This window comes from Peromyscus californicus, unplaced genomic scaffold (genome assembly GCF_007827085.1).
Source record: "Peromyscus californicus insignis strain IS unplaced genomic scaffold, ASM782708v3 Scaffold_4__1_contigs__length_199733344, whole genome shotgun sequence".
Taxonomy (NCBI): domain Eukaryota; kingdom Metazoa; phylum Chordata; class Mammalia; order Rodentia; family Cricetidae; genus Peromyscus; species Peromyscus californicus.
The window spans coordinates 185,062,697-185,089,558 of record NW_026294562.1 but is presented as its reverse complement, the minus strand read 5'-3'; the positions used below and the strand labels follow the sequence as shown (position 1 = coordinate 185,089,558).

At 41.1% G+C, this 26,862-nt stretch overlaps 1 protein-coding gene across 2 annotated transcripts; it reads left to right on the top strand.

The window, feature by feature from the left end:
- Window positions 1-1,603: 1,603 nt before the first annotated feature.
- LOC128125690 (leukocyte immunoglobulin-like receptor subfamily A member 6) lies at window positions 1,604-25,612 on the top strand. 2 transcript variants are annotated; one of them, XM_052763320.1, is made up of 9 exons: window positions 1,604-1,735; window positions 1,890-1,928; window positions 2,112-2,396; window positions 2,684-2,986; window positions 3,289-3,573; window positions 3,720-4,019; window positions 5,457-5,741; window positions 5,878-6,180; window positions 25,017-25,612. In XM_052763320.1, the coding sequence occupies exons 1-9, from the start codon at window positions 1,702-1,704 to the stop codon at window positions 25,145-25,147; spliced, it is 1,965 nt and encodes a 654-aa protein (XP_052619280.1). In that variant the 5' UTR covers window positions 1,604-1,701; the 3' UTR covers window positions 25,148-25,612. The 2 variants fall into 2 exon arrangements, with proteins under 2 accessions (XP_052619280.1, XP_052619281.1); XM_052763321.1 differs by lacking the exon at window positions 25,017-25,612 and adding an exon at window positions 6,394-6,975.
- The last annotated feature ends 1,250 nt before the right edge of the window (window positions 25,613-26,862 follow it).

Genomic DNA, 26,862 nt, shown 5'->3' with positions numbered 1-26,862 from the left:
TTTTTTTAAAGGGACGAAATTTTAAGTATTGAGTATGTAAAGACTGTGAGACTTTTAAAGTTATTTAAGATGTTGGTGATGAATAAGAAAGGATAGGATGTGGCTTAATAGTGATGTGTTTGTGTGTCTATTTACAAGCGGTCAGGTATATGGCTGGGTTTCTTGTGTCAACATGACACATGTTAGAGTCATCAGAAGAACGAGCCTCAGCTGAGGAAATGCCTCAGTGAGATTCAGCTGCAGGGCATTTTCTCAATTAGTGATCAATGGGGGAAGGACACCATGGTGGGTTGTGACATTCCAGGACTGCTGGTCCTGGGTTCTATTAGAAGCTGGGCTGAGCATGCCAGAGAAAGCAAGCAAGTAAGCAGTTCTCCTTCAAGGCTTCTGCATCAGCTCCTGCCTCCAGGATCCTGCCCTGTTTGAGTTCCTGTCATGAATTTCTTTAGTGATGAACATAGCCAGAGCATTGATGAAGTGTAAGCCAAATAAACATGTTCCTCCCCAATTTGCCTTTTGGTCATAGTATTTCATCACAACAATAGAAAACCTAAGACAACCTTGTAGTTTCCTCTGTGTTCATCTAGAAGAACTGATAGGTCAGGTGCTCAGTGTGGCCCTTCTGCTTTATCCTCCCAGGAGAATCAACCTGTATCTTCCCTTGTGAGTCACTGCTTTCCAGGCAGGACATGACTTTGGGCCTGTTGAAGTCTCTGTAGCTCTGATTACACACAGCAGTATTCTTTTATAGTGTAGAGGGTCCTGAGGCTACTTCTCTCCTCTCAGAACTAGAGGCAGTTAAAAGTTTCAGGCAAAGCTTTTTTATCAGAGATATAACCTCTGGAAAGTTTCAAATATTGCTTAGCATAGAGGAGCACATTGAGCTCAACAGTTGGGAGTTGAAACTGTTTTGTGGTTCTGGTCTGGTCTATACAGTGGGTTTTGGGATTGCCAGAAATACATTGTAAGATCCTTTCTCAACACACAAACAGAAACAAAACACAAAAGCAAAGACATTTGACCACATGCTTCTAAGGAACCCTAATATAACTTGTTGATTCATCAATGAGGGTTGTGTGGAGTCCTGCCTGTTTCTGTCACAGTTGGGATGAGTAGGCTTTGTTCATGTTTCTCCAGGAAAGGTTTTCACAACGTTCACAAAGGATCTCTAGGGCTGGATAGGAAACCATCCATGAGTTTGGTTTGGCTGTTGGAGTCAAGAAAAACCAAGAAGAAGCTCTGAGAGAAAAAGACCAACCAGCTCCGAGCACCCTCAGGTGAGGGGCCTGCATCAGCTTCATTTTGTGTTATGTCTTGGTCCGAGGTCACTGGGAGCATTCAGGCAGAAGTGGATGTTTATAATCAGATTTGGTTTGTAATCCCAGTCCACATGAAGCTGAGGGATAAGAGGAAGAAGACTGAAAACTGCATGAGATTCAAGAGATTCTGTCTCAGAAACAAACACAAAAACGAAAGGACCAGAAAGAGCAGAAGCCACGTATTCTGTAGCCCAACCCACCACAGCAGTGGGGAAAGAAGCATCACATGTCTGAGAAGAGGAGTTCCTCTTCCTCAAGGGCTGCTCCTTTTACATCTTCATGACATGAAGGAGAAGACAGCCTTCATAGCCCAGACACTTTGCTTCTTTCCATTTGGCAAAGGGACCAACTATCTGCAAACTTGTGGCAACTGAACGATGCCATGACAACTTTACTCACAGCCCTGCTGTGTGTTGGTGAGATGCCAAGATGGGGAGGGAGAATTCTTGTCTGAGAGGGAATCCACCCCACAGCCATGCCTTGTGCCCTCAGGAAGTCTCAGCAGCTCAGGTGGCTGGGAAGTGGAGGCCTTCTGATATCTCAGTGCAAACACAGGTATCTCTTTTGCAGCACTGAGTCATCTGGGCCTCTGGGTCCCGGCATTGGCAGGTGAGTGTCTTCACAGCTGTCCCAGGTTGAACATCATTTGTGGGGACCATAGGAAACTCCTGAACAGAGCAGATGGAGAACAACAGGTGTGGGCTGATGCTGGGGGTGCCTGAGAATGTCCTGGGTCTGAGAGCTCATATCTGAGAGGAAGTTCTGGGGAACCAACTGTCATTTTCCTTGCAGGGGGCTTCTCTAAACCTACACTTAGAGCAGTTCCAAGAAATGTGGTAACGACTGGAAACCAAGTGACATTCTTCTGTCAAGGGCCCTTAGAGGCCAAGGAATACCGTCTCTGCAAAGAAGGAAGTCCAGATTGCTTGTTACCAACAACACTTATAGAAACCGAGAACTTGGCCAAATTCTCTATCTCAACAGTTGAGTGGTACAATGCAGGCCGATATAGGTGTGAATATAAGAGCCCCAATGGCAAAAGAGAACGCAGTGACTACCTGGAGCTGGTGGTGACAGGTGAGAGGACCCCTCTACAACCCCAGCATCTGCCTTGAGGAAAGTAGTATGTTCACAGTAGGTTCCCCCTTTTAAATATGTGAAGAGGGGAAAATGCTTCTCATATTGGTCATATGGGCATATGAGGATACAGCAAACGTTATTGAAATTAATAAATAAAGCCTTTGTGTGTGGACAGATAGGTGCCAGGAAGTGGATTTGGGAACTGTTGTTAGGTTGAGTTGATCTGAAGGTCTGTTCAAACACACTACAAATTCATGTATGTTTCTTGCCCTCTTCTCTCTTAGGAGTTCACCAGAGCAGTGTCACCCTGTCAGCCCTTCCCAGCCCAGTGGTGACTGCAGGAGGAAATGTGACCCTTCAATGTGTGTCACAACATCCATATAACAGGTTCATTCTGATGAAGGAAGATGAGAAGTTCTTTCCGGCTTTGCCCTCACAGAAAATACACCCTGAGTTATTTGGAGCCCTGTTCACAGTGGGTCCTGTGACCCCCAACCAGAGGTGGAGGTTCACATGCTATGGGTATTCCTTGAGCAACCCCCAGCTGTGGTCAGTTCCCAGTAGTGTCTTAGAGCTTCTGGTCTCAGGTAAGGAGCCCTAGGCTTTTCATGGACATTGCAACTGACACAGGATCCCAGGAAAGGAACTGGTATGTGGTGGGTGAATAGGAGCCAAGACTACTGAACCCAATGTCATAAAACGTGTGATAAAGCTAGACTTGAGGTGTGGAAACCAGGGTTGATAGTAACAGTAGAACCTAAGAGCTATAGAAAAGTGTGATCTTTACGTATCCTTTTGCTATTGCAGATCAGATTACATGCCCCTGCAAAGGTGACCTTCTCTGTGATATTCTCCTAACAGATGCTCCTTTTTTTCTACTTCTTTGCAGGGACCCTTCACAAACCCCGCATATGGGCTCATCCTGGTTCTGTGATTACCTCAAGGAGTCCTGTTACCATCTGGTGCCAGTCGACCCGAGAAACCCTCATCTATGTGATATATAAAGAGGGAAGCCCAGAACCCTGGGACCAACAGGCCCAAATAGCCCACAACAAAGAGGCAAAACTCCCCATTCCATCTGTGACACAAGTGCAGGCAGGACGATATCACTGTTACACTTACACCTCTGCGGGATGGTCAGAGAGCAGTGACACCTTGGAGCTGGTGGTGACAGGTGAGAAGACACCAGAAATCTTAACCCTAGAAGTCACTCTCAAGAAAAATCTGCACTAACAGTACCTCCCATCAAAGGACAGCCATGGGGTGGGGACAATTCAGGCTTTGTGATCCCCTTTAATTTTCCATGTGTATTTCTTCTAGGAGTCTACAAGAAACCCACCCTGTCAACCACACAAAATCCTATTGTAAACTTAGGAGGGTCTGTGACCCTCTCTTGTACCTCAAGTCAGAGATACGACTGGTTCATTTTAACTAAGAATGGTCAGAAGTTTTCCATCCCTCAGAACTCAAGATACACACACACTGGGATGTTCCTGGCTGAGTTTCCAGTGGGTCCAGTGACCTCTAGTCAGAGGTGGAGGTTCAGATGCTATGGCTATTACACAAATAATTCTCAGGTGTGGTCAGAAGGGAGCGAACCCCTGGAGCTCCTGGTCTCAGGTGAGGAAGCTTCAGACTCTCTGTGGTATCACATTGCAGCTGACACAGGTTTCCTGTCGAGACCATAATGTGTGATATGTCTGAGAATCCAGGGATCCTGAGATAATTGACACAACATGCAGACTGTTGGATATGATAAAATAAAAAGGGAGATTATTGAATCTACTTTTAAAAAGAAACTACTTGTTTTAAACATGATAAGCAATGAAATTTTTTTGTCTAAATTTGTCAGATGTTAATGGACTGGACATTGTTATATGTTAACAGAGTTTTTTCGTCTGAATCTGTCAAATGTTAATGGACTAGACATTGTGAATGTAATTCTTGACTGTGTATATCGTATATACTTATTGGATGTAGCTGGAGTTTTCCTGCCTGGCCCACAGTCAGGACAAATATCTCTCACCTGCCAGTCCCACAGCCGCTCAAACCTGACCAAGTAAACACAGAGACTTATATTGCTTACAAACTGTATGTCCGTGGCAGGCTTCTTGCTAACTGTTCTTATAGCTTAAATTAATCCATTTCTATAAATCTATACCTTGCCACATGGCTCGTGGCTTACCGGCATCTTCACATGCTATTTCTCATTCTGGCGGCTGGCAGTGTCTCTCTGACTCAGCCTTCCACTTCCCAGCTTTATTCTCCTCCTTGTCCCACCTATACTTCCTGCCTAGCCAATGGCCAATCAGTGTTTTATTGATTGACTAATCAGCAACACATTTGCCATACAGAACATCCCACAGCAATTGGATATAGTTTTTCTTGTATTAGTTATAAGCTTTTTTAAATTTTAGACAAAAAGGGGAAATGTGGTGATATTGTGTTCCCCAAAATACTGTGCACTCTAATAAACTTATTTGGGGTCAGAGAACAGAACAGCCACTAGATATAGAGGCCAGAAAATTCTGGCACACACATCTTTAATCTTAGCATTCCAGGGGTAGATATCTGCCTGGATCTCTGTGAGTTCAAGGCCACACTGAAAACAGTCAGGCATGGTAACAAGAGCTTTTAATCCCAGGAAGTGATGGAAGGAAGCAGAAAGGCATTTAACGCATGAGGACGAGGAACTAGAGTGTGGTTAAGCTTTTAGGCTTTTGAGCAACAGTTCAGCTGAGGAACTGGCAAGGTGAGGTGGCTGTGGCTTCTTCTGTTTCTCTGATCTTCTAGCATTCACCCCAATAACTGGCACCAAGTTTGTTTTTATTAATAAGGCCTTTTAAGGTTTGTGCTACAGACTGTGGGAGTCAGTGTACAGAAAGTGAGGGGAGAACATAGTGAGATGAGATCTTGGGAGGCTCATGAGATTGAGTCTTCCCATGACATTACTGGTCCTTTTGCTATGTAGGAGTACATTTCAAGATCAGTAGCATGTTTGACTCTTACTGTGAAACTGCTCAAAGTCCCACCCCTTTCCCACCTACTTTCTTATAGGAAACCTCAAGAAACCCACCCTCTGGGCTGAGCCAGGCTCTGTCATCAGCACAGGGAATCCTGTGACCATCTGGTGTGAGGGGACCAAGGAAACCCAAATATATTTCCTGTATAAAGAAGGAAGCCCAGCACCCTGGTTCAGTCAGATTCCAAAAGGTCCTGGTAAAAAGGTCACGTTCTCCATAGCATCCATGGAAAAGCATCATGCAGGGCAATATCGCTGTTACTCTTATGAATCTACAGGGTGGACAGAGCACAGTGACTCCCTGGAGCTGGTGGTGACAGGTGAGAGGACACTAAGTGTCACAATCTTTGCCTCTGTCCACAGGAAATAGTCTTCGGTATGTGTGCTTCCATAGCCCATCTGCCGGATTCATTGTTGGCTGTGTTTCACTTGACAGACTGCCTGCTCCTCTCCTAGGTGTTTACCATGGCAAACCTACTCTGTCAGCTTTGCCCAGCCCTGTGGTGACATCAGGTGGGAATGTGACCCTTCAGTGTATCTCATCCAAAGGATATGATGGGTTCATTTTGACTGGTGCTGATCTGAAGTTCTCCAGGTCCCAAAAGGCAAAGTTATTACACACTGGACAGTCCCAGGCTCTGTTTCCTCTGATCCTTGTGACATCCAGCACACATGGGCCCTTCCGATGTTATGGAAACTATATAAATATCTCAAATGTGTGGTCAGAGGGCAGTGACCCTCTGGAGATACATGTTTCAGGTAAGAAAGTCCACATTCCCACAAGTGAGTGACACCAGACACTCTTTGTCATTAGTACTGCTGCCTCAAGTTGGGATTGAGGCCATGATGGATGAAGGTATCTCTTGATTCCTAAGGCCCAGAGTAGAAAAGGCCATGGCACTTTCAAAGTAGAGTGGGATATGGAATGTAACAAGAGCCAGGTGGATGACTTCCTGACTCTCTTCCTTCCAGGGCTGTCAAGGAAGCCCACTTTGCTGACCCCAAAAGTCCCTGTCCTGGCCCCTGGATAGAACCTGATACTCAAGTGTTCCTCTGAGATGAGTTACGACAGATTTGCTCTGTTGAAAGAGGGGGGAAGTGACCTCATTCAAGTTTATGTTCATCAGCGCCAGGCTGGAAATTTTCATGCCAGCTTCACCTTAAGCTCTGTGAATTTCTCCATTGGCAGTCAGTATAGATGGTCTGGTGCAAGCAGCTTCTCCTATGAGTGGTCAGCCCCCAGTGACCCTCTGGACATCCTGATCACAGATGAGCAATGTAGTGCATTTAGTATGGACCCATCTTGGCACAAACTCAGTTGGGCGGAGACCTGGGATTCATCAAGATGATGATGAACATGTCAGGGATCAACAGGTCTAGGAGCAAGAGAGTCGAGAAGGGACTGTCTTTTACAATATAGAGACTAGGTTCTGAAAGAGGGGGGCTTAGAGCAATGACTGTAGCCCTTCAGTCACTTATTTTTTTTTATCTTTAGGATACCTCCCTGTTACACCCATTCTCTCAGTGCATCCAGGGACTACTGTGTCCTCAGGAGAGAATGTGACTCTACTGTGTCAATCATCAGTCCCAGTGGACACATTCTTTCTGTTCAAGGAAGGTGTAGCCCATCCCTACCTGCCACAAAGATCAATGTCTCCAGATCTACAATATAAGGCAGAATTCTCCATGAGTGCTATGACCTCAGTCTTTGGGGGTTCTTATACATGCTTTGTTTCTAAGAGCTCATTCCCTTACCTGTTATCATATCCCAGTGTCCCCTTTGAGGTCACACTCTCAGGTGAGGTGATCCTGACTTTTGTGGGCTACAAGGGTTATCCAGGATAATTGAACTAGGAAGCTTGTGGCTGGGATAGGATTAAGTTTATCCAAGGGAGGGTTATGAAAAGAGGGTCTCCTATGCAGAGATTTAGAATTGAACTGAGATTTCTCAATGACCATCTCACTCTCTTTTTGGGAACCTAGGAGATTCCAGATAGGAAGCTGGGAGGTTCTGAAGAGGCTGCTGTGTAGACATAAGACTGAGAAGATATGAGATAGTTAGTGCAGGCTTCCACACATCATTCCCCCAACAAATTTCCAACAGTCTCCTAGGGTCCAAAAATCCATTTCTATAGAGGTTTTAGATTTTTTTTATCTAGAAAAGTTGTTTCACCCTGAGTATGTGCAGATGCTCTGTCCCTATGAGTCTTCATTCCTTTATCAGCTTGTCTGATGACTAAGCTACTGAATGTGATGCAGAGACCCCAACATGGTCTCCAGAAACCCAGAGGCTCAGAAGCTAGGTTGCAATGGAGGCATTCTGATGAAGAGTGATACTGTTGATCTGTCCTAGGCTGAAGTACATGAAAGAGGAGCAGGTGTCAATTGCCCTGATTTTCACCATCCAAGTGAGTCAGGCCATGAAAAACAGCTCTTCATCCCTGTTCTGTCTGACAGCAGAGGTCTAAGCAAGAACTCTACTGCAGGGTGGGTCCAGCAGGGATAAAGCTAGTTATGTGCATGGCACATTCTTGTCTGGAGAGGTTGGCATGTACTACCCTCTGTCTTGTGAGGTTCTCAGTTTCTACACATGTAAACGGAGAAGTCCTGGCAAAGACATTAAGTTCCTTTTAATTATGATCTCATCTGTTTCACATACTTATAGAGAAAGATTCTAGAACCCTGTTCCACAATGGTTCTGCCCCATCTACCACTGTGTTAAAGACATTGTGTTGAGGTGTGGTCCAGGGCTAGGACAGGACATTCAGGATCTTTCTTTCCAGTTCATGAGGTTTAGCTTCGGTGTAGGGAACAAAGTGGGAGGACAGATATCCTGGACTCAATCCTCAGCTATGCACCATCCTTCAGGCTGATCTAGGGCAGGTAAATTGAAAGTATTCAGAGACGGTCCTCTGTTGCATGGCTATGAGAATGAGATACAGCAAATACAAAGACCCAACATGGGGTATTCACACAATAGGTTTTCTATCTATCTATCTATCTATCTATCTATCTATCTATCTATCTATCTTTCTTTCTTTCTTTCTTTCTTTCTTTCTTTCTTCCTTCCTTCCTTCCTCCTTCCTTCCTTCCTTCCTTCCTTCCTTCCTTTCTTTCTTTCTTTCTTTCTTTCTTTCTTTCTTTCTTTCTTTCTTTCTCTTTCTTTCTTTCTTTCTTTCTTCCTTCCTTCCTTCCTTCCCCTATCTATCTATCATCTATCTATCTATCTAATTAAGTTATTGTTCTCTCATACAATGCATCCCAATTGCAGCTTCCCCTCCCTCCACTCATTCAAGTCCCCCCACACATCCACTCTGCTTAAGATTCACTACCTCTACCCAGAAAAGAGCAGGCCACTGAGGGACATCAATTGAACATGGCACAATATGATACCATAACATCAGGCATAGACAGTCACATCAACGTTAGGTGAGGTCACCCAACAGAAAGAAGAGCATCCTAAAGGCAGGCAAAAGTGTCAGATACACCTTCATCACTACTGTCAGAAGTTGCCACAAAACACCAAACCAACAACCATAATATATATGCAGGGGACCTAGTGCAGCTCCATGAAGACTATGATTGCTTCTTCATTCTCACACAGCAGATTCTCATTCACAATTCCTCATTCATGATGTCCTTTGTCTCATAGCACTGGAAAGATATCAAAATGCTGTGATCAGGGTTTCTGTGGCCGATTTCCTACTGCTATTCCTCCTCACCCTCTCCCTTCTTCTCAGACTCAGGCACCAGAAGAAAGACAGGAAGGGAGGTGAATAGGGTGTGTGAAGCCTAGGTCTCAGTGGAGAGTGGGTCCCACTGTGGGCTATCTAAGCAGGGGCTCAGGGCACCAGCCTCACTGAAAGTCCAGACTGGGACAGATCAGCTTAGAAACACTTCTGCAAAATCTGAACACAAAATGTTATCTGGAAACATGTGTAATATCCTGTATTGTATAGACTTTTTCAACTCTTGAAAGATTTTTAACATATATGCAATGAGTTATAAGGGTCCCTTCTAGTCCTGAAGGTGCTAAGTAAGGGCCTCCAGCTATTAATATATCTCTTATTTATTTATTTATTTATTTATTTTAATTAAGAAATTTTCCATTCATACTACATAGCAGTCACAAATTCCCCTGTCCTCCCTCCTCATACTCCCCAGCCTTCCCCCCAATCCACCCCCATTCCCACCTCCTCCAAAGCAATATCTCCCATGGGGAGTCAGCAGAGCCTGGCTCATTCAGCTGAGCAGGTCTAAGCCCCTCCTCCCTATGCCAAGGATGTGAAAAAGTGTCTCACCATAGGCGTTAGATTCCAAAGAGCTGGCTCAGGCACTAGAGACAGGTCCCAGTCCCACTTCCTGGGGGCCCCCAAAACACTTTAAGCTTAACAACTGTCTCACTTTTCCAGAGGTCCTAGTCCAGTACCCTGGGTGCTCCTCTCTATTGGTCCACAGTTCATGTGTTGCCACCAGTTTGGCTAGTTGTCTCTGTAGGTTTTCCTATCATGGTCTTGATTACTCTTGCTCATATAATCCCTCCTCTCTCTTATCGATTGGACTCCTGGAGCTCTGCCTGGGACCCAGTCATGGATCTCTGCATCTGCTTCCATCAGTCACTGGATGAGGGTTCTATGATGTCAGTTAGGGTATTCAGCCTTCTGATTTCCAGATTAGGTCAGCTCAGGCACTTAGTATCATATTGTGCCATGTTCAATTGATGCCCTTCAGTGGCCTGCTCTTTTCTGGGGCAAGGGGAGTGAATCTGAAGCAGAGTAGATGTATCTGTGTAGGGAACTGAATGAGTGGAGGGAGTGGAACTCTTGACCATTGCCAGTAGTCTATTGTGGAATCATAATTGTGGATTCCTGGGGAACATCCCTAGCACTCAGTTTCTTTCTATTTGCATGGTGCCTTCATTTGTCATGGTATTGCTTTCCTTGACCTTCCACTCTGTTCCTGATCTAGCTAGAACCTAAGCTCTCTTTCCTCTGACTCTTGCCCTTCATTACTCTCCCACCCCCACCCCTGGTCTTCTCATGTAGATCACATCCATTTCCATCACTGGGCAGTGAGTGTGTCATTCCTACAGACCTCCTTACTAACTAACCTCCCAGGAGCTGTGGGTTGCAGTCTGGCTATCCTTTGCTTTACATCTAGCATCCACTTATGAGTGAGTACATACCATGTTTGTCTTTCTGAGTCTGGGTTACCTCACTCAGGACGATATTTTCTGGTTCCATCCATTTGCCTGTGAACCTCATGATGTCATTGTTTTTCTCTGCTGAGTAGTATTCCATTGTGTATATGTACCACATTTTCTTTATCCATTCTTGAGTTGAGGGACATCTAGCTTGTTTCCAGGTACTGGCTATTATAAATAATGCTGCTGCTATGAACATAGTTGACCATGTGTTTTTGTGGTATGATTGAGCATTCCTTGGGTATATGCCCAAGAGTGGTATAGCTGGGTTTTGAGGAAGATTGATTGCCAATTTTCTGAGAAACCACCATACTGATCTCCACAGTAGGTGTACCAGTTTGCATTCCCACCAACAGTGGAGGAATATTCCTCTTGCTCCACATCCTCTTCACATAAGCTATCTCCAGTGTTTTTGATGTTAGGCATTCTGACAGGTGTAAGATGGTGTCTCAGAGTCATTTTGATTTTCATTTCCCTGATGATTAAGGATGTTGAGCAATTCCTTAAATGTATTTCAGCCATATGAGCTTCTTCTGTTGAGAATTCACTGTTTTATCTCTATAGCCCATTTTTAATTGGTATGTTAAGTATTTTGATGTCTAGTTTCTTGAGTTTTTTATATATTCTGGATATCAGCCCTCTGTTAGATATGCGGTTGGTGAAGATCTTTTTCCATTCTGTAGGCTGTCATTTTGTCTTATTGACAGTGTCCTTTTCCCTACAAAAGCTTCTCAGTTTCAGGAGGTAAGGTCCAATTTATTAATTGTTGCTCTCAGTGTCTGTGCTACTGGTTTTAGATTTAGTAAACGATTTCTGGTGCCAGTGCATTCCAGACTACTTCCTACTTTCTCTTCTATCAGTTTCCAAGTAACTGGATTTATGTTGAGGTCTTTGATCCACTTGGATTTGAGTTTTGTGCATGGTGACAGATATGGATCGATTTGCAATCTTCTACATGTTGACATCCAGTTATGCCAGCACTATTTGTTGAAGATGCTTTCTTTTTTCCATTGTACACTTTTGGCTTCTTTGTCAAAAATTAGGTGTTCCTACCTGTGTGGATTAATGTCAGGGTCTTCAATTCGATTCCATTGGTCCACATGTCAGTTTTTATGCCAGTATCAAGCTGTCTTTACTACTGTAACTCTATACTGTTGCTTGAAGTCAGGGATTCTGATGCCTCCAGATGTTGTTTTATTGTACAGGATTCTTTTAGCTATCCTGGGTTTTTTGTTTTTCCATATGAAATTGAGTATTGTTCTTTCCAGTTCTGTGAAGAATTGTGTTGGGATTTTGATGGGGATTACATTGAATCTGTAGATTGCTTTTGGTAAGATAGCCATTTTTACTATGTTAATCCTACCTATCCATAAGCATGGGAGACCTTTCCATTTTCTGATGTCTTCTTCAATTTCTCTCTTCAGGGACTTAAAGTTCTTGTCATACAGGTCCTTCACTTGCTTAGTTACAGTTAACCCAAGGAATTTTACATTATTTGTGGCTATTATAAAGGGTGATGTTTCTCTGACTTCTTTCTCAGCCTGTTTGTCAATTGTATATAGGAGGGCTACTGATTTTTTTGAATTAATTTTGTATTCTGCACATTACTGAAGGTGTATCAGCTGCAGGAGTTCCTTGGTCGAGTTTTTGGGGTCACTTATGTATACTAACATATCATCTGCAAATAGTGAAAGTTTGACTTCTTCCTTTCTGATTTGTATCCCCTTGATCTTTTTTTGTTGTTTTATTTCTCTAGCTTGAACTTCAAGTACTATGTTGAATAAATGTGGGGAGAGTGGAAAACCTTGTCTTGTTTCTGATTTTAGTGGAATCACTTTGAGTTTCTCTCCATTTAATTTGATGTTGGCTGTTGGCTTGCTGTAAATTGCCTTTATTATGTTTAGGTATGTTTCCTGTATTCCGGATCTCTTCAAGACCTTTACCATGAAAGGGTGTTGGATTTTGTCAAAGGCCTTTTCAGCAACTAATGAAATGATCATGTGGTTTTTTTCTTTCAGTTTGTTTATGGTGTATTACATTGAGAGACTTTCATATGTTGAACCAACCTTGCATCTCTGGGATGAAACCTACTTGATTATGGTGGGTAATCCTTTTGATGTGTTCTTGGAGTCTGTTTCCCAATATTTTACTGAGTATTTTTGCATCAATGTTCATAACGGAGATTGGTCTGTAATTCTGTTTCTTTGTTGTATATTTGTTTGGCTTGGGAATCAGAGTAACTGTAACCTCAATGAAGGAGTTTGGTAATGTTCCTTCTGTTTCTTTTGTGTGGAACAATTTAAAGCGTATTGGTATTAACTCTTCTGTGAGGATCTGGTAGAATTCTGGGTTGAAACGATCTGGTCCTGGGCTTTTTTTTTGGTTGGGAGACTTTTAATGATCATTTCTATGTCCTTAGGGGTTAATGGACTATTTAAATAGTTTATCTGGTCTTAATTTAACTTAGTATGTGGACCCTATCCAGAAAATTGTCCATTTCTTTTAGATTTTCCAATTTTGTGGAGTACAGATTTTTGAAGTATGACATGATGATTCTCTGGATTTCCTCATTGTCTGTTGTTATGTCTGCCTTTTTCTTTTTGATTTTGCTAATTTGGATGCACTCTCTCTGCCTTTTGGTTAGTTAGTCTGGATAAGAGTTTGTCTATTTTATTGATTTTCTCATAGAACCAACTCTTTGTTTCATTGATTCTTTGTATTGTTCTCTTTGTTTCTATTTTATTGATTTCAGCTCTCAATTTGATTATTTCCTGGTGTCTATTTCTCCTGGGTGAGTTTGCTTCTTCTTGTTCTAGAGCTTTCAGGTGTGCTGTTAAGTCACTAGTGAGAAATTTCTCCAACTTCTTTATGTAGGCATTTAGTGCTATGAATTTTCCTCTTATCACTGCTTTCATAGTGTCCCATAAGTTTGGGTATGTGGTATATTCATTCTCATTGATCTCTAGTAAGTCTTTAATTTCTTTCTTATTTTTTCCTTGAGCCATTCGTGATTCAGTTGGGCATTGGGCATTATTCAGTTTCCATGAGATTTTAGGCTTTCTGTAATTTTCATTGTTGTTGAAATCTAACTTTAAATCATGGTGGTCTAATAGAACGCAGGAGGTTTTTCAATTTTTTTTGTATGTGTTGAGATTTGCTTTTGACCGAGTATGTCATCAGTTTTAGAGAAGGTTCCATGAGGTGCTGAGAAGAAGGTATATTCTTTTTTGTTAGGATGGAATGTTCTGTAGATATCGATTAAGTCCATTTGAGTCATAACATCAGTTAAGTCCTTTATTTCTCTGTTAAGTTTCAATTTGGCAGATCTATCCAGTGGTGAGAGTCGGGTGTTGAAGTCTCCAACTATTAATGTTTTAGGTTTTATGTGTGATTTAAGCTTTCGTAAAGTTTCTTTTACATATGTGTGTGCCCTTTTGTTTGGGACATAAATGTTCAGAATTGAAACTTAATCTTGGTGGATTTTTCCTGTGATGAGTATGTAATGTCCTTCTTGATCTCTTTTGATTGATTTTAGTTTGAAGTCTATTTTGTTGGATATTAGCATAGCCACACCAGCTTGCTTCTTAAGACCATTTGATTGGTAAGACTTTTCCCAGCCTTTTACTTTGAGGTAGTATCTATCGTTGAAGTAGAGGTGTGTTTCTTGTATGCAGCAGAAAGATGGTTCCTGCTTTTGTATCCATTCTGTTAGTCTGTGTCTTTTTATAGGTGAATTAATTTCATTGATATTAAGGGATATTAATTACCAGTGATTGTTCATTCCTGTTATCTTTTGGTGGTAGTGTGCATATTTCTTTTTTTGGGGATTTACTGCTGTGGGATTATCTATTGCCTGTGTTTTGTGGGTATATCTGACTTCCTTAATTTAGAATTTTCCTTCTAGTGCTTTCTGTAGGGCCAGATTTGTGGATAGGTATTGTTTAAATCTGGTTTTGCCTTGGAATATCTTGTTCATTTCATCTATGGTGATTGAAAGTTTTGCTGGGTATATTAGTCTAGGCTGACATCCATGGTCTCTTAGTGTCTGCATCACGTCTGTCCAGGTCCTTCTGCTTTTCAAAATCTCCATTGAGAAATCAGGTGTTATTCTGATGGTTTTACCTTTATAAGTCACTTGTCCTTTTTCCTTAATATTAATATTCTTATTATTCTTATTATTATTAATGCTCTTAATATTCTTTCTTTATTCTGTAAGTTTAGTTGTTTAATTATTATGTGGCGAGGGGACTTTTTTGGGGGGTCTAGTCTGTTTGGTGTTCTATAGGCTTCTTGTCTTCATAGGTATTTCCTTCTTTAAGTTGGGAAATGTTTCCTCAGTGATGTTGTTGAATATATTTTCTGTGCCTTTGAGTTGGTATTCTTCTGCTTCTTCTATCCCTATTATTCCTAGGTTTGGCCTTTTCATGGTGTTTGAGATTTCCTGGATATTTTGTGTTACGACTTTTTTGGCTTTGGCATTTTCTTTGACTGGTGAATCTATTTCCTCTATTGTATCCTCTACACCAGAGATTCTCTCTTCCATCTCTTGTACTCTGTTGGTTTTGCTCGCATCTCTGTACCTGTTCATTTACTCAGATTTTCTATTTCTAGCATTCCCTCTGTTTGTGTCTTCTTCATTGTTTCTAGTTCCCTTTTTAGGTCTTAAACCATTTCCCTCACATGTTTAATTGCTTTTTCATGGTATTCCTGGCTTTCTTTAAGGGATTTATTGATTTCTTCCAGTTTTTATTTGTCTTTTCCTCTATTTATTTATTGATTTCTTCCAATTTTTTTGTTTGCCTTTTCCTCCATTTCTTTAAGGGAATTTTTCATTTTTGTAAAAGGCCTCTAGCATCTTCATGAAGCTTTTTTTATAGTTGCTTTCTTCTTCTTCTTCTTCTTCTACATTGTGATGTTCAGGTCATGATGTTGGAGGAGGGCTAGGTTCTGGTGATGCTCTTTTGCTCTTTATGTTGTTGTATGTATTTTTGCATTGATGTCTGCCCATTTCTTCCCCTAATAGGTATAAGAGGTGCCTGTGTCTGAGCGAGTTGCTGTTGGTCCACTCGGTGCTTGTTGTGTCTGTGTCTCAGGGGCCCCTGTCCCCACTTAGCTCTTGGTCTAATTGGAGCAGGCAGATTCTGTGTCTTTAGGAGCTGCTCTTGGCTCAACCCAAGCTAGTTGATTCTGTGACTCACAGAGCCACTCTTGGTGTTATTAGTGCTCTTGGTCCAGTCAGAGCTGACAGATTCTGTGTCTCAGGAAGACTCTCTTGGTCCAATGAGAGTTGGCAGATTCTATGTCTCAGGAAGTTACTCTTGGTCCAATGAGAGCTGGCGGTTTGGTTTCCGAGCTTCAGGAAGTTACTGGGGTCTTAGGTGGATGGGTATTGGGGAAGGGCATGTAGATTGCAGGTTCTGATGGGGGGTTTAGTGGGGGAGTCTTCTCACAGTTTTCCCTGCTGGCTGGCAACTGGGGCAGAGTTGGGTGGGGTTTCCCGGGAACTGACTGTGTCCCAGGGCTCGGGTCCTATGGGAGGGGCTCTCTGGGTTTGAGAAGAGTCACTCACCTCTTGGTCCAATGGGAGCTGGTGGTTTGGTTTCTGAGCCTTAGGAGGTGACTGGGGTCTCAAGTGGATGAGAATTGGGGCAGGGTGTGTAGATTGCAGGGTCTGATGAGGGGCTTGGTTGGGGGGGGGCTTCCCGTAGGAGTTGCTGGCCAGCAACTGGGGCAAAATTGGGTGGGCATTCTCAGGAATTGACTGTGTCTCCCAATATATCTCTTTCTTTGCTCTCCCTCTCTGTCCCTCGCCCAATTCAGCCATCCTGATTCTTCATGCTGCCATCTTTCCACCCTCCCCACTACTCTCCCTCCCAGTTTACCCAGGATATCTTATCTGTTTTCCCTTCTTAGAGTGATCCATGCATGTCCCTCTTAGCGTCCTCCTTTTTACCTAGTTTCTCCGGGGTTGTGTACTGTAGCCTGGTTATACTTTGCTTTACCTCTAATAACCACCTAGGAGTGAATACATTCTGTACTTGTCTTTCTGGGTCTGAGTTAATCTCACACAGAGTGATTTTATCTAATTCCATCCATTTGTCTGCAAATTTCATGATATCATTATATTTTACCACCGAGTAATATTCCATTGTGTAAATGTGCCACATTTTCTTTATCCATTTCTTGGTTAAGGAACATGTAGGTTGTTTCAAGGTTCTGGCTATTGTGTATAATGTTGCTATGAGCATAGTTCAGCAAATGTCCTTGTGGTATGATTGAGCATCTTTTGGGTATATGCACAGGAGTAGTATTACTGTGTCTTGAGGTAAATTGATTAACAATTTTCTGCCAAACCACCATACTGATTTCTAAGGTGGCTGTACAAGTTTTCACTCCCACCAACAGTGGAGGAGTGTTCCCCTTACTCCACATCTTCTCCAACATAAGATGACATCAGTGTTTTTGACTTTAGCCATTCTGACAGGTATAAGATGGTATCTCATAGTTGTTCTTATTTGCATTTCCTGATGACTAAGGATGTTGAAATATTCCTTAAATGTCTTTTGGCCATTTGAGATTCTTCAGTTGAGAATTCTGTTTTTTAGTTAGATTGTTTGGTATTTTGCTGTGTTGTTTCTTGAGTTTTTTATGTATTTTGGAGATCAGCCCTCTGTCAGATGTAGGATTGGTTACCATTTTATTATGTTGATGCTACCTCTCCCAGTGCATGAGAGGTCTTGCCATTTTCTGATATCTTCAATTTCTTTCTTCAAAGACTTAAAATTCTTGTCTTACAGGTCTTTTACTTGTTTGGTTAGAGTTACCCCAAGATATGTTATGTTATTTGTGGCTATTGTAAAGGAAAGTATTTCTCTGATTTCTTTCTCAGCCAATTTATCATTTGTATCTAGGAGGGAACTGATTTTTTTAAGTTAATCTTTTATTCCGTCACATTACTGAAGGTGTACTGACTTCTTGCTTTTTAATTTGTATTCCCTCGATCTCCTTTTGTTGTCTTATTGCTTTAGCTAGAATGTTGAGTACTATATTGAATAGATATGGAGAGATTGGACAGCATTGTATTGTTCCCAATTTTAGTGGAATCTCTTTGAGTTTCTCTCCATTTAGTTTGACGTTGGCTTGCTTTTTATTTTTTTAATGTTTAGGTAAATTCCTTGTATCCCTGATCTGTCCAAGACCTTTAACATGAAGGGGTGTTGTATTTTGTCAAAGGCTTTTTCAGCATCTAATGATATGATCATGTGGTTTCTTCTTTTTCTTTGTGTGTTTGTTACTTTCTCTTTATTGTGGATTAAAAGGACAGATTTTCATTTGTTAATTCATCTGGGATGAAGCCTACTTGATCAGGGTAGATGATTTGTTTTTGATGTGTTCTTGGATTCAGTTTGCCGGTATTTAATATCAGTGTTCATGTGAGAGATTGATCTGTAATTCTCTTTCTTTGTTGAACCTTCATGTGACTTGGGTATCAGGGTAACTTTAGGTTCATAAAATGAGTCTGGCAATGTTTTGTCTGTTTCTATTTTGTGGAACAATTTGAGGAATATTGTTATTATATCTTCTTTGAAATTCAGGTAGAATTCTGTGCTTAAACCATCTGGTCCTGGGCTTTTTTGGTTGGGAGAATGTTGTTGAATGCTTCTATTTCCTTAAAGGTTATAGAATTATTTGAATTGATTGTCTGGTCTTCATTTAATTTTGGTATGTGGTATCTATCCAGGAAATTGTCAATTTCTTTTAAATTTTCTAATTTTGTGGAGCACAGGTTTTTGAAGTATAACCTGATGTTTCTTTGTATCTCCTCAGTGTCTGTTTTTATATCTCCCTTTTCATTTCTAATTTTGTTAAAATGGATATTGTCTCTCTGTCTTTTGGTTAGTTTGGATAAGGATTTATCTATCTTGTTGATTCTCAAAGGACCGACTCTTTGTTTTTTGAATTTTTTGTAGTAGTCTCTTTCTTTCCATTTTATTGATTTCAGCCCTTAATTTGATTATTTCATGCCATGTACTCCTCCTGAGTGAGCTTGCTTCTTTTTGTCCTAGAGCTTTCAGGTGTTTATAAGTAACTAGTGTGAAATTTCTCCATCTTTTTTATGTGGGCACTTAGTGCTATAAACTTTCCTCTTAGCACTGCTTTTATAGTGTCCCATAAGTTTGGGTATATTGTGGATTCATTTTTATTGAATTGTAGGAAGTCTTTAATTTCTTTATTTCTTCCTTGACCCAGATGTGGTGCAGTTGAGCATTGTTCAGTTTCTATGAGTTTGCAGGCTTTCTGTAATTTTTGTTGTTGTTGAAATATAACTATAGGCTATGGTGATCCAATAAGGTATAGGAGGTTATTTCATTTTTTCTTCTATCTGTTGAGGTTTGCTTTGTTACCGAGTATGTTTTTGATTTTAGAGAAGGTTCCATGAACTGCTGAGAAGATATATTTTTTTTTATGTTTGTGTGAAATGTTCTATAGATGTCTGTTAGGTCCATTTGAGTCATAACATCTGTTAGTTCCCATATTTCTCTGTTAAAATTCTTTCTGACAGACCTCTCCATTGGTGAGACTGAGGTGTTGAAGTCTCCCACTATTAGTATGTAGGGTTTAATGTGTGATTTAAGCTTCAGTAATGTTTCTTTTACAAATGTTGGTGCCTTTTTATTTGGGGCATAAATGTTCAGAATTGAGATTTCATCTTGATGGAATTTTCCTGTGATGAATATTACATCTCCTTCTCCATTTCTTTTGATTAATTTTACTTAGAAGTCTTCTTTTAGATATTAGGATAGCTACACCAGCTTGTTTCTTGGGTCTATTAGATTGGAAAATCTTTTCTCAACAATTTATTCTGTGGTGATGTCTGTCTTTGAGCTTGAGGCATGTTTCTTGTATGCAGCAGAATGATGGATCCTGTTTTTCTACCCATTCTGTTAGCGTATGACTTTTTATAGGCAAATTGAGTCCACTGATATTAAGAGATACTAATGACCAGTGATTGTTAATTCCTGTTATTTTTGGTTTTGTTGGTGGTGCCAGCAGTGTGTTTGTGTTTCTCTTCTTTGGGATTTGCTTGTCTGAGGCTGTATAGTACCTGTACTTTTGTGGGTGCAGCTAAATTTCTTGGGCTGGAGTTTTCCTTCTAGTATTTTCCATAGGGCTGGATTTGTGGATACGTATTGTTTAAATCTGGTTTGGTCATGGAATATCTTGTTTTCTCAGTCAATAGTAATTGAAAGATTTGCTGGGTGTAGTAGTCTGGGCTGGCATCCATGGTCCCTTAGTGTCTGTGAAACATCTGTCCAGGACCTTCTGGCTTTCCTAGTTTCCATTGAGAAATTGTGTATAATTCTGATAGGTCGGTGTTTATATGTGGGCTTTTTCCTTTGCAGCTTTTCATATTCTTTCTTTATTCTTTATGTTTAGTGTTTTAATTATTATATGGTGAGGGGACTTTTTTTAGTATAGTCTATTTGGTGTTCTGTAAGTCACTTGTACCTTCATAGGCATTTCCTTCTTTAGGTTGGGAAATATTTCTTCTATGATTTTGTTGAATATAATTTCTGTGCCTTTAAGCTGGAATTCTTCTCCTTCCATCCCTATTATTCTTAGATTTGGTCTTCTCATGTTGTCCCAGATTTTCTGGATGACTTTTGTTAAGAATTTATGGGCTTTAACATTTTGCTTGCCTGATAAATCTATTTCTTCTATTGTGTCTTCAACATGAGATTCTTCTTTCCATCTCTTTTATTCTGTTGGTTTTGCTTGCATCTGTAGTTTCTGTTCATTTACCCAGATTTTCACTTCCCGAATTCCCTTGGTTTGTGTTTTCTTTATTGCTTCTATCTCAATTTTCAAGTCTTGAACTGTTTTCTTCACATGTATGATTATTTTTTATTGGCTTTCATTAATGGATTTATTCATTGTTTGCCAGGTTTTTGTTTGTCTTTTCCTCCATTTCTTTAGGGAAGTTTTTATTTCCTCTTTAAGGGCCTGTATCATATTCATAATGTTATTTTTAAGGTCATTTTGTTTTGCTTCATCTGCATTGGGTTGCTCAACTCTTGCTGTTGTAGAACCACTGGGTGCTGCTGATTACTAGATTGTGCTTCGATGGGTGGGGAAGGGGCATGGGATTTTCTCCTGGGGGCCTAGAGCCTATCAAGTGTGACTGTCCAGGCAGGTGTTCAGACACTTATCTCTTCTTCCAATCAGTACAGGTGGGGCCAGTCTTAGGTTAACTCTTTATTAGAACATAATCTGCTTCCATGTACATTGTGAGCATATTTTTATGTTTTTGTGATTGTATTGCTGTGTTACTAACAGTTTAATAATTAGAGAAAGATTTAAACAGAAGCATTATGGGAACTAGGTGGGGTGAATTCAGAGAGAGAACCCCAGACTATCATTATTTTTTTTATTTTTCTTTATTAAGAAATTTTCTACTCACTCCACATACTATCCACAGATCCCCCTCCCCCTCCTCCCCCCACCCTCTTTCCCAAACCACACTTCATCCCCACATCCCCCATATCAAGGTCTCCTATGGGGAGTCAGCAGAGCTCAGCACACTGAGCCTAGGCAGGTCCAAGCCCCTTCCCACTGCAACAAGGCTGTGCAAGGTGTCACACCATAGGCACTGGATGCCAGAAGCCTGCCCATAGACCAGGGACAGGTCCTGATCCCCCTGCCTGGTGCCCCCCCAAACAGTTCAAGCCAAACAACCATCTTCTGTATCCAGAGGACCTAGTCCAGTCCCATTGGGGCTCCACAGCAACTAGTCCACAGTTCCTGGGCTTTCACTAGTGTGGCCAGTCACACATCCTCTCATCATGATCTCCACATCCCTTTCCTGCAGTATCTCTCTTCTCTCTCATCAATTGGATTCCCGGAGCTCATCCTGGTGCCTGGCCATGGATCTCTGTATCTGCCTCCATCAGTCACTGAACAAAGGCTCTATGATGACAGCTAGGTTATTTGCTAGGCTGGTCACCATAAACCGGTCCAGGCACCCTCTGGACCACTGCCAGCTGACCAAGGTGGGGTCATCCTTGTGGATTCCTGAGAGCCTCCCCAGCACCCTGACTCTTCCTATTCCCATGGTGTCCTCATCTATCATGGTATCTTCCTCCCTGCCCTTCCACTCTGTCCCTGTTCCAGCTTGACCCTCCCATTTCCCTATGTTCTCATCCCCCACTCCTCACCCTCTGCCACCCACACACACCCAGTCCACTCATGTAGATCTCATCCACTTCTCCTTCACAGGGTTATCCATGTGTCCCTCCTAAGGTCTTTCCCTATTAGCTAGCCTCTCTGGAGTTGTGGGTTGCAGTCTGGCCATCCCTTCCCTCACATTTAGTATCCACGTATGAATGAGTGATTACTATGTTTATCCTTCTGAGTCTGGTTACCTCACTCAAGATGATATTTTCTGGTTCCATCCATTTGCCTGCAAATTTCATGATGTCATTGTTTTTTACCGCTGAGTAGTACTCCATTGTGTATATGTGCCATATTTTCTTTATCCATTCTTCAGTTGAGGGGCATCCAGGTTGTTTCCAGGTTCTTTTTATTATGAATAATGCTGATATGAACACAGTTGAGCATGTGTCCTTGTGGTAACATTGAGCATTATTTGGGTATATGCCCAAGAGTGGTATAACTGGGTCTTGAGAAAGACTTACTCCCAATTTTCTGAGAAACTACCATACTGATTTCCAGAGTGGCTGTACAAGTTTGCGTTCTCACCAACAGTGGAGGAGTGTTTGATCTTAGCCATTCTGACAGGTGTAAGATGGTATCTCAGAGTTGTTTTGATTTGCATTTCCCTGATGACTAAGGATGTTGAGCAATTCCTTAAATGCCTTTTAGCCATTTGAGATTCTTCAGTTGAAAATTTTCTGTTAAGTTCTGTAGCCCATTTTTTAATTGGATTGTTCAGTATTTTGATGTCTAGCTTTTTTAGTTCTTTATATATTTTGGATATCAGCCCTCTGTCAGATGTGGGGTTGGTGAAGATCTTTTCCCATTCTGTAGGCTGTTGTTTGGTCTGATTGACCATGTCCTTTGCTCTACAAAAGCTTCTCAGTTTCAGGAGGTCCCATTTATTAATTGTTTCTCTCAGTGTCTGTGCTACTGTTGTTATATTTAGGAAGTGATCTCCAGTACCGATGCATTCAAGACTACTTACTGCTTTCTCTTCTATCAAGTTCAGTGTAACTGGATTTATGTTGAGGTCTTTGATTCACTTGGACTTGAGTTTTGTGCATGGTGACAGATATGGATCTATTTGCATTCTTCTGCATGTTGACATCATTATTTTTTGCACCAGATATTCATGGACCACTGAGAACACAGCTTTGTGGCTGGATCTTGGGTTCTTAGCTGGTGAATCAGTGCAAACAAAAATCCAGGGGAATTAGCTTCCAGGACTCTATACTTCAGATTGATCTGGGAGCACAGGAAGGCTACTTCATTCTGAACTGAGAGACCATATTTTTCCATCTGATCTCTCTGGAGTGTTACAAATAAGAGCCATGGCCAGAAGTCCTGAAATCAGAGCACAGTCAGACTGAAGATACAAAGCCAAAGACCACAAGGAATCCTGCCACAGCACAGAAATCATTCATTCCAGATCTTCCTGAAGTTATATGATGAGAATAATGTTAATTTCCAGGATAAAGGAAGATAAAACTTCACAAAAGAATCAGTACTTTTGAGTACTTCACATATCCAACATGTCTTTGTTTCTTAGGAATGACTGAGACTACCACCCAGCCACAAAACTTGACAGAAGCCTAACGCAAACAATAATAGATCCAGCCTATATTGTTTCCTCCCAGGGTCTGCAGAAGAGTCTACCAACCAGCTGAGGATTCTAATCTGAGGAATATTCAATGAATCTAAGCACAATGAGTTCTTTAGTTCATTCACTTTATTCTTCTATGGCAATTTTATCTGCACAGTTTCTTTCCTACTCTCTTACTTAGCTCTCTTTCCCTCCTGCTCTCGGTCCCTCCTGCTCTCAGTCCCTCCTGCTGTTCTCTCATCATTCTACCTGGTTCTTTCCATCTCCATCCTCATCTTTGTTCTTCTCCATCAATCCTCCACGTGCTCTCAGAGAACCAGTATATATACCCACACAGTAATTCTTTGGTAAAGCATTGTGAGGCTTGAAGTTTTCAGGGTCTCAGAGAGAGGTGATAAGGACCCACACATAAAACAATTAATTGTCAGCTTCTAATTACAACCCCAAAGGGGAGTGACTAAAGGGGAGTTCTCTGGTAGGGTTAACTAAAGGCTAAGATCAATTAGGGAATTTATGTGCTCCAACTATAATCTAGAAATGGCTAGGTAGACTGTTAGGGGTCAGTAAGTCACAAGAAAGTAAACTGTCTTTGGCGCCACTTTTCCTGCTCATCCCAGCTGTAGCTCCTTTCTGATAGGGAGGGGGACATATGCTGGATGGCTAAACAACCTATGTCAGAGCATGTAGTATTTGGTTAGTAAAAGCACTTTCACTCAGAGTAATTGCTGAGGAGAAAATCTAGGAATAGCACCTGGCTGAGGAGGAATAAAAACTTAATTTGCACAAGAAGGAAGCTTGACACCTATCACCTGTCTGGCCTGGAGGCAATCTCCTGGGGTCAGCGGGAAGCAACTACCTTAACTCAGTATCTAGCAAATGGCTAAAACATCATCCCAGGAATGTGAGCAGTAAATCTCTTAAGTTAGGGTCTTGTTTAAATAACCCAGGGTGAAGGTAAGGGGTTGAGGATTTAACTGTTAGTGGTTCTTTTCTCTATCTTTGAGTGAGATGAGCTAATGTTTATCTATGTGCAGTTTTGTCCTTGGAAAAAGGAATACTTTTGTCCAGAGACAAAATATTATCTGCCCTTGCCAGATAAATGTTAATGAAAAATAAACACAGCTGGGGCAGTTGTCCAATTACCCCAAATGTATAGGGAAAGTTGTGCCAAAGATTGAGAGGCAATCATGAGATTACATGTACACTAACATGGAGATGCATGGTAAATGGGGAGAATCATACATAGCTGTTATTGCACAAGAAGTTTACAAGAAGAGACAGCCAGTTCATTCAAAAGGCAGTAATTCCATAATGCCTTGCATGATGGTTTCCTCTAACAGAGCCCTTAGTTCTGATAGGTTGAATTCTAGTTGTCACTGCTGTATACTCTCATGGACTTTTGCTACCAGTGGCTCTCAATAGAAGCCATGATAGGTGAGTAAGAAAAATTCTGGTTTGGGTATGGATAGAGAAGATCAAGTTGAATAATGAGGAGGGAGCTGTTCAGAGTGGAAATTCAGTTATTTTATGGTGGCTTTGGTTTGTCCTGACTTGTTTGTTCACAATCTGCAGTCTCACAGCCCCAGGATCACACAGTGGAGAACCTCATCCGGATGGGCATGTCTGCCTTGATCCTCACAGCTCTTGGGATTTTGCTGTTTGAGGCTTGCCGCAGCCAGAGAAGGACCCAGAATTCATCCTAGAAGTATAGAGGAGAGACCATAGTACGCCTAGTCTGGTGATCAAGTCGTGGAAATAAATTTGAGGATCTCAGGTGCTTTTTAAGAGAAAATTCAGTGCTTAATTTTGTGAATTACTTGTGATAAACTATCCAGCAAGATAATGTGTTTTGGTTGCAGGAAAAGACCTAAATATTGGGGTGATCAGCTCTTCTACCACCACATTAAGACTCTTACCCTGTACTTTGTTGTGCACTTTTGAAGATTTTTCCATTCCTCTATTTTAAGTCCATGATGTAAGGTAACATCTAGTGTCACCAATGAGGTTTACATTCTCACCTCTGTATATATTTTGCTTTTCCTCAGTCTCATGTGATATTTTCCTTTATTATACATCACCACATACCACATTGTGTATTATAAGACTATCTGTCCTGAAGAGATCTGTAAGGCAACACCTAAATCAATAAATTCATATACATGTGGTTATCAGTCTCCTAAGTTACTCTATATCTCCCAGGGACCCTGATGAATTCTTACTGGATTATATTAGCATACAATTCAATGATCACAATGCCATCTTTCCTTTCTGTACCAGGTTGTCTCCTTTTTTGGTCCTCTGTCATTCTTTCACATAGCAAGTAGCATCCTCATCAAATGATGAGCAGGTGGAGTTGCCTGATACTGGCCTTAACATCTTCCAAAAATTATCAGCTAATTTAATCATATTCTTTTTTAATGATACCGTGTCAACTGTCAAGTTATAGAAACATAAAGTGAAATGATATGAATTGAAGGGGAAAGCAAAGCTTGAGTTTGGAATTTTCATGATTAATCAGTAGAACTAGTGATGGAGATAATATCTGCATGGGCTACTGACAGCTCTTCTCCTAGGGATGGGTTCAATGTGACTTTGAAACTGATACATACATATGAGATTGTATTTGAAAGTTTTCCTGTGTCTTGCCTGGTTCTGCAGCTGCTCAGACCCAAACACACAGAGATTTATGTTATTTATAATTGCTTGGCCATTAGCTCAGGCTTATTACTGACTAGCTCTTACACTTAAATTAACCCATAATTCTTATCTATATTTAGCCATGTGGCTCGGTAACTTTTCTCAGTTCTGCCTTGTCATCTTGTTTCCTCTGTGTCTGGCTGGGGACTCCTGACTCCTTTCCTCTTCTCAGAATTTTCCTAGTCTGCTTGCCCTACCTATACTTCCTGCCTGGCCAATCAGTGTTTTATTAAGCCAGTGTTCAAGATCATTATCCCACAGCATTTCCCCATTTCTATCTAATCAAAAAGAAAGGTTTTAACTTTAATATAGTAAAATTATAAATAATAAAATAGTTATCTAGCAAGAATTACTGTTACAATATCTAGTCTATTTGTATTTGGCAAAATTAAAGATAATATTTTGTCTATTCTATATTTGTGAGTCTAAAGTTTCATATCTAATTTATCTTTTATCATAACCAAAGAAAACCATAATTATAACTATCTAGTCTTCAACTACATCAAAGACCTCAGAAGGATACAATATTATCTAAGTAAACAGAAAGAGCATTGTAAGCAACTTCCAAAAATCTAGACTGACTGAGACAGCTGTCTGCCTGGACAGTCATCCAAAGTTCTTCTGCAATGTTGGGGTATTCATATCAGCCCACAGGCATAGTCTTTCAGTCATTTTTTCTCTGTGTCTTGTAGAATTTTGGCATTTTTTTCTGTGAAGCGGG